At 41.6% G+C, this 10,299-nt stretch overlaps 1 protein-coding gene across 5 annotated transcripts in view; it reads right to left on the bottom strand.

Annotated features, from left to right (window-relative positions):
• ralgapa1 (Ral GTPase activating protein catalytic subunit alpha 1) overlaps positions 1–10,299 on the bottom strand; it is a 74,354-nt gene that overhangs the window by 42,190 nt on the left and 21,865 nt on the right. For all 5 annotated transcript variants that reach the window (XM_005738719.1, XM_013912306.1, XM_013912304.1 and 2 more), the window contains 11 exons: positions 10,125–10,249; positions 9,808–10,045; positions 9,254–9,448; positions 7,426–7,602; positions 7,099–7,292; positions 6,919–7,017; positions 6,682–6,837; positions 4,686–4,814; positions 4,467–4,592; positions 2,912–2,970; positions 990–1,098 (listed from right to left, as the gene is read on the bottom strand). In XM_005738719.1, the coding sequence (XP_005738776.1) occupies positions 990–1,098; positions 2,912–2,970; positions 4,467–4,592; positions 4,686–4,814; positions 6,682–6,837; positions 6,919–7,017; positions 7,099–7,292; positions 7,426–7,602; positions 9,254–9,448; positions 9,808–10,045; positions 10,125–10,249 (1,607 nt within the window). The remainder of the gene's footprint in view (positions 1–989; positions 1,099–2,911; positions 2,971–4,466; positions 4,593–4,685; positions 4,815–6,681; positions 6,838–6,918; positions 7,018–7,098; positions 7,293–7,425; positions 7,603–9,253; positions 9,449–9,807; positions 10,046–10,124; positions 10,250–10,299) is intronic.

The raw sequence follows: 10,299 nt of genomic DNA, 5'->3' as shown, positions 1-10,299 counted from the left end.
AAAAAAAGTGTTGCTTCTCTTGAAACGTGTCAGTTGCAGTGGTAAGACACATTTTTACTTTGAAAGCGAAGGTACTTAATTTCTAGTTTCCATTGCAGTTTTATTGCCACTCAGCCACTAGTTTGCAACCATCTCACAGCGACTGCCAACAACCTCCATGGGAATACACATTCTCACCAGGGCCTCGCTAACTGGTCTCTATGTTTATGTGTCTTTGTTGCTCATTTTTATTCTCTTTAATGAAGTACACTCATGTATCCATACTTGTCTAGTGGGAAGGGTATAGAACAGAGAGGAGTGAGAGGCATGATGACAGCGACCCTTTAATTTTTATAACCGACACATTTTACAGGATTTTACATAGGAGTTTCCTATCAAAGGCTATCTTAACAACAACAGGAATATATCAACAAAGATACCAGTTCTATAGTTTGGCTTGGCAATCCGGCTGCAGCCAATCATTTTCAGGGTTCACAAAGTATTAAATAGGATTCACATTCAGATGTAGAGAAGGGATCATTGAAAATGTGTCTGTCTTAAAAAGAAAGAAAGAAAAGGATAAAGAACAGACGTACGTTCTCTCATACACTACATTAAATTTATTTGTCTATGTAAGTGGTCTGCACTATACCATGGCTTGCCTCATGGAAACAGTATGATAGACTTTCAGCCTAAAAAGGAGCAGATGTTTTGGCACTAGTGTGTTGAGCAGATCTGTGCAACATGCGGCCAGTCTGCTATGCCTTTGAATCAGAGTCACTGCTTTGGTCTTATTTCACTGGACCACAGTCAGAAACTGAGAGATCCATGGTCAATGGGGACAAAGTGTGAGAACAGACAACTATAACACAACTCATAATGCGATCAGACTGGTCTGACATTTCAGTCTTAATGAGTCACAGTTCAAATATAAAATTTAGGTTGCTTTTTGGAAGTCCAGCTGAACAGAACTTAATTGCCATTTATAGATGTACTGAGGTGTAACTGACCTTCAAGGTAACACAGATCACATTGAGAGCATCTTTAATCTGTGGATGTTGAGTCCCGTGGGCCAGCTCCTCACACAGCCATATCCCCAGACTGCACAAAGCCACACACCTGACAAAAACAGCACAGTGTGAGCAAGCAGTTTTGCAATAAAGGCCTCTACAGGGAGTGCAGAATTATTAGGCAAGTTGTATTTTTGAGGAATAATTTTATTATTGAACAACAACCATGTTCTCAATGAACCCAAAAAACTCATTAATATCAAAGCTGAATGTTTTTGGAAGTAGTTTTTAGTTTGTTTTTAGTTTTAGCTATTTTAGGGGGATATCTGTGTGTGCAGGTGACTATTACTGTGCATAATTATTAGGCAACTTAACAAAAAACAAATATATACCCATTTCAATTATTTATTTGTACCAGTGAAACCAATATAACATCTCCACATTCACAAATATACATTTCTGACATTCAAAAACAAATCAGCGACCAATATAGCCACCTTTCTTTGCAAGGACACTCAAAAGCCTGCCATCCATGGATTCTGTCAGTGTTTTGATCTGTTCACCATCAACATTGCGTGCAGCAGCAACCACAGCCTCCCAGACACTGTTCAGAGAGGTGTACTGTTTTCCCTCCTTGTAAATCTCACATTTGATGATGGACCACAGGTTCTCAATGGGGTTCAGATCAGGTGAACAAGGAGGCCATGTCATTAGTTTTTCTTCTTTTATACCCTTTCTTGCCAGCCACGCTGTGGAGTACTTGGACGCGTGTGATGGAGCATTGTCCTGCATGAAAATCATGTTTTTCTTGAAGGATGCAGACTTCTTCCTGTACCACTGCTTGAAGAAGGTGTCTTCCAGAAACTGGCAGTAGGACTGGGAGTTGAGCTTGACTCCATCCTCAACCCGAAAAGGCCCCACAAGCTCATCTTTGATGATACCAGCCCAAACCAGTACGCCACCTCCACCTTGCTGGCGTCTGAGTCGGACTGGAGCTCTCTGCCCTTTACCAATCCAGCCACGGGCCCATCCATCTGGCCCATCAAGACTCACTCTCATTTCATCAGTCCATAAAACCTTAGAAAAACCAGTCTTGAGATATTTCTTGGCCCAGTCTTGACGTTTCAGCTTGTGTGTCTTGTTCAGTGGTGGTCGTCTTTCAGCCTTTCTTACCTTGGCCATGTCTCTGAGTATTGCACACCTTGTGCTTTTGGGCACTCCAGTGATGTTGCAGCTCTGAAATATGGCCAAACTGGTGGCAAGTGGCGCCTTGGCAGCTGCACGCTTGACTTTTCTCAGTTCATGGGCAGTTATTTTGCGCCTTGGTTTTTCCACACGCTTCTTGCGACCCTGTTGACTATTTTGGATGAAACGCTTGATTGTTCGATGATCACGCTTCAGAAGCTTTGCAATTTTGAGACTGCTGCATCCCTCTGCAAGATATCTCACTATTTTTGACTTTTCTGAGCCTGTCAAGTCCTTCTTTTGACCCATTTTGCCAAAGGAAAGGACGTTGCCTAATAATTATGCACACCTGATACAGGGTGTTGATGTCATTAGACCACACCCCTTCTCATTACAGAGATGCACATCACCTAATATGCTTAATTGGTAGTAGGCTTTCGAGCCTATACAGCTTGGAGTAAGACAACATGCATGGAGAGGATGATGTGGACAAAATACTCATTTGCCTAATAATTCTGCACTCCCTGTATAAATGCAGTTTATCGGAATCACTGCATATATTAATTTTACACACAGGAACCAGCATAAAATAAAGAAATACTCGCCAACGGTGAGCACAAACAGATGTGGTTACATACTTAAGGAATTTATTAACAAATGATAACTTTAGGTAACCTGGGGCACCTGCGCAACACTGTAAAAAATAAATAAATAAATAAACTTTATAAACCCTTTACCTAGCAGGAGCAGAGGGTTCATCCCTGGCAGAGGTCAGGATGGTTTTGACGATATGCTCCTTAAAAAAAGAAAACAACAAAAAAACAAAAACATACAGCACATGAGTTTTCAATAGCAATATATCAGCTGACCACTAGTATTGTTATTATAGGCATTAATATAAAAAGTCATGTTACAGAACTCAGATCAAAATACCGATGATGATAATAATTGGGATTATGATTTTTGCCATAATTGAGTAGCCCTTAAAGGTGTGTATAATAAATAATAAACAGACTGCATCCTTAAAATGGACCTATTAGAGTAGCTTTGCATGATTCACTGTTCAAAAGAATCCTTCTCCATCTTACACAAGGCCTCGATGTAGTCCTTGAGTTTGTCCAGTATCTGAAACAAGCCATTTTAGTTAATTTCCCCCTCCCTTTAAGTTAACCTCATTATTTGGCAATGTTTGATATGAGCATCCATCATTTCAACACTATTTATATGTCAGAAAATGAGGACAAGCTTAATAGTTCCCAGTCAGACAAACAGGAAACAGATTCAAGGAACTACACCGTGTGGTGTTAATGCATATCGTAGACAGATATGCTGGACTAAATATGGACACATAGTCACAGTTTAAACAGGTCAACACACACCCCAGACACGTTCACACACTCCCTGGTCTTGTCCCTCTGGTCAGTGTTAATGACCGCTTAGTGATTCAAAACAAGCTTCTGCCACATAAGAAAGCAGTGAGTGAGCCTGAGGCGCTGCCACGCATGGCATTAGCAGTTTACATGGCACCAACAACAATAACAACATCACTCCCATCGCCCTTAGCTCAAACAAGAATGGTTGATGGGACATTAGCCTATTAGTTTGCTTTCGAGATCCCCTATGGACAGTCGATGTTTGAACTGACCTGGATTACAAACAATGTAGATAAACTTGAGCTGTATTGTATTAACTGTATTGTCCTGCTTTTCCCTGAACTTACAGGAAGATTAAAGTAATTTCTTTAAAAAATAAATAAATTATTTTCTCAATATTTTATTGCGGTGTATTGTAATACTCTCCCAGAGAAGTGCATATGAGGTATGATGAACAGTTTATCCACTGTGAATACACTGAACCAGGCTGCGCTGCATATCATTTGCAGAAAGGATGCTGCAAGATTAAAAAAGAAGAATTTTCTGTGCATTTGTAACTGCTAGGATGGCTATAATTCCCTATTATCCAAACAAGGGGAGCCTCTGGTGAAGAATAATTTCAGCCACCTAAATACACTGCTACTGAAAATATTCCATAAACTACATTTACATACATTAGAAGGACAGCTCAGGCTGGAGATAAGGTTAAGGTTGAGATAGTTTGGACATGTGCACAGGAGGGATAGTGGATTTACTGAACAAAGGAAGTTGAATATGGAGCTCCCAGGCAGGAGGAAAAGAAAAAGACTTAAGAGAAGATTCATGGATGTAGTGAAGGAGGACATGCAGAGAGTTGTTGTGACAGGGGAGGATACTAGGGATAAGGTAAGGTGGAAGATGATGATCGGCATTCGCGTACCTTGACATCAGGGAACTTGGTAAGTACCACGTCAGCTGTGGTGGGGTGGAGAGCAGGAAGCTCCCCGTAAAAGTTGGGAAAGCATACCAGAGATCCGAGAAGAATCTGTGCTTCAACTCTTGGAGCCTTTGGAAAATAAAACTTGTTAGGAGGACAGGAATGAAAGAATCAGCTCCTGTAAAGCTGGAAACCAACACTGCAAATGGGAGGATTTCTTACATTGAGTGATGAGCAGGCAGTGACTCTAGAAGCTGCGATGATGAAATCCAGGATCAGCATGGTGGCTCCAGGTAGACCGATACTAAAGAACCTGGGACTACAGTGTTTGATGATGGTGTTCACAATGTCCTGTAAAAGTAATACAGGTTTTTTTAAAACATTTAGCTTCAAAAGGTGCATTCACAGTAGCACAGCATGTTTGCCTGCATGACTATCTTTTCTCCCCATTTCCTTGCTTTCCTGCACTTACTCTGTGCTTAAAGAGCTGGATTTGAGTATTTAACATTAAAAAATGTTTTATTAACAGCTGCAAGATTAAAGAAATCTGTAAAATATACAGTGGGGCAAAAAAGTATTTAGTCAGCCACCGATTGTGCAAGTTCCCCCACTTAAAATGATGACAGAGGTCAGTAATTTGCACCAGAGGTACACTTCAACTGTGAGAGACAGAATGTGAAAAAAAAATCCATGAATCCACATGGTAGGATTTGTAAAGAATTTATTCGTAAATCAGGGTGGAAAATAAGTATTTGGTCACCTCAAACAAGGAAAATCTCTGGCTCTCACAGACCTGTAACGTCTTCTGTAAGAAGCTTTTCTGTCCCCCACTCGTTACCTGTATGAATGGCACCTGTTTGAACTCATCATCTGTATAAAAGACACCTGTCCACAGCCTCAAACAGTCAGACTCCAAACTCCGCCATGGCCAAGACCAAAGAGCTTTCGAAGGACACCAGGAAAAGTATTGTAGACCTGCACCAGACTGGGAAGAGTGAATCTACAATAGGCAAGCAGCTTGGTGTGAAAAAATCAACTGTGGGAGCAATCATCAGAAAATGGAAGACATACAAGACCACTGATAATCTCCCTCGATCTGGGGCTCCACGCAAGATCTCATCCCGTGGGGTCAAAATGATCATGAGAACGGTGAGCAAAGATCCCAGAACCACACGGGGGGACCTGGTGAATGACCTGCAGAGAGCTGGGACCAAAGTAACAAAGGTCACCATCAGTAACACACTACAACGGCAGGGAATCAAATCCCGCAGTGCCAGACGTGTTCCTGCTGAAGCCAGTGCATGTCCAGGCCCGTCTGAAGTTTGCCAGAGAGCACATGGATGATACAGCAGAGGATTGGGAGAATGTCATGTGGTCAGATGAAACCAAAGTAGAACTTTTTGGTATAAACTCAACTCGTCGTGTTTGGAGGAAGAAGAATACTGAGTTGCGTCCCAAGAACACCATACCTACTGTGAAGCATGGGGGTGGAAACATCATGCTATGGGGCTGTTTTTCTGCCAAGGGGACAGGACGACTGATCCGTGTTAAGGACAGAATGAATGGGGCCATGTATCGTGAGACTTTGAGCCAAAACCTCCTTCCATCAGTGAGAACTTTGAAGATGAAACGAGGCTGGGTCTTCCAACATGACAATGATCCAAAACACACCGCCCGGGCAACAAAGGAGTGGCTCCGTAAGAAGCATTTGAAAGTCCTGGAGTGGCCTAGCCAGTCTCCAGACCTCAACCCCATAGAAAATCTGTGGCGGGAGTTGAAAGTCCGTGTTGCTCGGCGACAGCCCCAAAACATCACTGCTCTCGAGAAGATCTGCATGGAGGAATGGGCCAAAATACCAGCTACTGTGTGTGCAAACCTGGTAAAGACCTATAGTAAACGTTTGACCTCTGTTATTGCCAACAAAGGTTATGTTACAAAGTATTGAGTTGTATTTTTGTTATTGACCAAATACTTATTTTCCACCCTGATTTACGAATAAATTCTTTACAAATCCTACCATGTGGATTCATGGATTTTTTTTTCACATTCTGTCTCTCACAGTTGAAGTGTACCTCTGGTGCAAATTACTGACCTCTGTCATCATTTTAGGTGGGGGAACTTGCACAATCGGTGGCTGACTAAATACTTTTTTGCCCCACTGTAAAATATGCTGTTTGTTCATATATTATGTTCAAGTATAAATTTGAGACCACTCTACCTGGTCTTGGTGGAGAAGTCCTTGATGCATGATGTTATAGAAGTGTGTCAGATAGTCTGTGTTTGGTGAAACGTCTTGCCGTCTCTTCATGATCCTACAAATCAGCTTGTAGGCGTGAAGTTTCCCCTGCTTGTAACGCTCTGTCAGCATGGTGGCCTAAAGAGAAAAGATTGCTTAACTAACACTGAAACACATGTTATGTTATAACCCTTATTGTTACCTCTCTATTACACATACCTTAAAGAGCCAAGGGGTGAGGATTCTCAGGGGTGGGATCAGAACAGGGGGTGGAGGAGACGACTGGTTATCCAGAGAAATGCCCAAATTATCCCTGATCTGCAAACAGAAAAGCTCGTCATTGGAGAACATGTTCACTGACACAGGAGTTGCGGGTTCACTGTATGTCTCAATTCTCACCTTGGCCAGGTTTTGCCAAAGTTCACACAGGTAGTCAAAGACCTGAGCGTGGATTTCTGGGTCCTTGATGCTGTTCACATCTCCCAGGATACCCAGCATCCTTCGCCACATTACCGTGGCAATATCTGCGTGCCATCCGGTCAGAGAGCCGCCCGCCATCACGCTACAGTCCTCACTGGGGAACTCACTCGTTTCTGGAATTAATGAGTCAATGAGAACATGACTGAGTCATCCTACAAAGTATTTCATATTCACAAACATGATTAAAGTACTACACTTTGTATGAACAGGAAAAAACATCTCAAAGTGAATGCCTCTGAGTATTACCCAGGTCATCGGGGGTCTGTAAGACAGAGTTGTGGAGTTTCTGGTCCAGCTGTAAATGGGTGTGGGTGTGGGAGTGGGAATGCGTGTGCTCAGTGTGCTCTGCTGTCAAAGTGGCAGGAGAAGGAGTCTGGGAACGAGAGCCCCCGAGTGAATGCATGGGTGATGCACTCTCCGAACCTGGGAAAGAATACAGAAAACATCAACTCCTGATAAGGCAACGGGAGGATGAGATTCATGCTTTATGGTGGAATGTGAGGCTGAGAGGTTGTTTTTATTCTGACTTATATCAAAGAAGGACACTTAAAACCTAAGTGCTAAGTGGATAGTAAAAAACGTCATTTTAAAGATCACATAGAAAACCAAGACCATCAGAAAAATACTTTCTTATGATAGTTTAGTCCATTTTTCTCTTTGTTCTGGATCACACTAATGTGATTTATAAGCATGTTATTTGCTTCAGCTATTATGTATTTTATTACACTACTCTCATGCTTTTTATTGACACTCATCACTGTGATATTTAAAAAAAAATCCTGAAAACATGATAGATGTTCTTGTTAATCAATAACAAAAGACTGCATTCAAAGTATCTGTTGATCTTGTACCTTCAAGAGTATTTCTAAAAAGGTTTACTCGACTGGGTTTCTTTTGCAGAGTGCCTATCATTGTTTGGGTCCTTTTACATCATTTTAAATGGATACTCAACATTGTGGTAAATGAGAGCCTGCACTCAAATTTCATATAAAATGTTCTTAGGGATGCACATCGCTGTAGAGAGGTGGTAAAGTAAAAAACGGGCTTAAATTTAAAAAAAAAAAGGTGATATTCTATTCAGAGTAGGGCTGCTTGATTACAACAAAAGGCATGATCACTTAGTTATTTAAAGTTGTAATCTTGATTAGTTAATATCTAACAGGGATTCATAAATCCAGTAGGGAGTTACGGCAACTGCTGTTCTGAAGATTCAACCACTGGATGTCTGCAGGTGCGGGGAGATGAGCTGGTGAACAGCAAACTTCACGGCGGCCACAAGATAAACGACAGAGACCTGAATGGGACAGCCGAGCCTTCGAAACTAGACTCTTACAAAGGAAAAGAACGCCCTCGATTCATAACGGAAGAAAAAAACAACACTTTGCAGTATTATTAATGCTTGTATCAATTTTTTGCAGCAAAAATAATGGATAAAAGCATTAATTTTATTCCATCTTATTCTATTATAATAACCACTGGAAGCCGAAATTGAATTTACATTTCTATTAGATGCCCAGTCCTACTTTATCCTTCATTAGTGTTACGAGGATCTGTTTACAAAATAGGTGCTTATCGCAAACACCAACAGGAACTGATAAATCTAAGAGGCTACACAGCCTACACACAACCATTTGTTTACTAGATTAAAGTAACCTTGCATAGAAACACTTGATAACCATTGTTAGTTTGTGTTTGTGTGTGTGTGTGTGTGTGTGTGTGTGTGTGTGTCTGTGCTTGCATGATCGACGCAAAGAACCTACATTTCAGATAGACTTAATTTACAACGCGTTTACCAAAAAATTTGATAAACTGTATCAAATGGCTCCTAAATAAACAAACGTTATTTAAGCGTTAAATCAGTGTTACATAAGTGTTATTTATTTCAACTTCTTTTATCTTTATTAGAGTAAATTCTCACAGTTTTTGGGATGTTTTCTGAATATTTGTTATATTCCCCCCCCCATTTAATCTACTGGGAGATTACGCACTGGGAAAACCCCTTAGATGGCATAAAAACACAGTATTTAAGGGTTCTGGTGAGCAGGCATTGAGCTGAAGTCTGTTATGTCCCTACCTGTAACCGTGACAGTGTGGCTCAGGCTGCTCGTCTCTGAGTCGATGTGAAGTGTCGTCAAACTGGCCACCTCCTGCTCTTCACAGGCCACGCCCCCACCGAGACTGTCCTGATCCAGCGAGCTGCCTCGACCTCCTCCCCCTCCTGCTGCAGATCCAGCTCCCCCTGCAGACGCCTCGGAGCTAAAAGTAAAATCTACAAAAGAAAGAAAAGTCAGCATTGTACAGTTGTTGATTTTCCTCTTTTAATTTCAGCAGCCTGACAAACTGTGATGCATTATTTTTAAACACTTCACAAAAACTTCTTCAAAGTTAAACAGAAGATGAGATGGCTTACTCCTACAGATTAATTTACCTTAAAAAAAAGAAACTCAATTTTGTGTTTTTCTGCTTCTCTGGGCAGAAAAAATGATTATTTAATAACATAAAACTATTTTACACGAACTAATAAAAAGTTTTGCACAAGATAACAGTTTTATACTTTAATATTGTTTTAAAAAGAGGATAAATGTGTGCCGTGCAGCATAAATAAACTGCTCATATCTTGTTCCTTACTATCAAATTTGCAGGTGGAGTACTGAAAGGCATTAAAGGAGTCTGACTGGCTGTCGGAGCTGATGACATCAGAACCGCTGGCACTAGCGGGTGACGTCCACTCAGAGGGAACCCCCGGATCATCGACAGGCCGAAGATCATCTAAGGGTCGCGATCCATCACGACTATGACTGGCCTCCAGGAGCTCTGGCAGATCCCTGGGAACTTCCAGGCTTCCCGGGCTGCTGCCACGGCGACCCTGTGTACAGAGGAGAAAGTGACGCTCGTATCTTCCATCTTATGACACAATCTGAAATTAGCGTGCGTGTTGTACTAACTGAAGTTCCTTTGGCCCTCAGTCTCTCCTGGATAAACTCATCCATGAGGTCAGAGAAGTTTGGGTTGCTGCTTCCAACATCAGTGGACACTGGACGGGCCTTCTGGACCACCTCCTCTTTATTGGCTACAAACACAAATGCATAATGAGGCACAGAGGTAGACAAGGTTATAATA

This window comes from Pundamilia nyererei, unplaced genomic scaffold (assembly GCF_000239375.1).
Source record: "Pundamilia nyererei isolate P.nyererei 1_Seehausen unplaced genomic scaffold, PunNye1.0 scaffold00086, whole genome shotgun sequence".
Classification (NCBI taxonomy): domain Eukaryota; kingdom Metazoa; phylum Chordata; class Actinopteri; order Cichliformes; family Cichlidae; genus Pundamilia; species Pundamilia nyererei.
The sequence above is the reverse complement of the archived record's forward strand: the minus strand, read 5'-3'. Positions and strand labels throughout refer to the sequence as shown.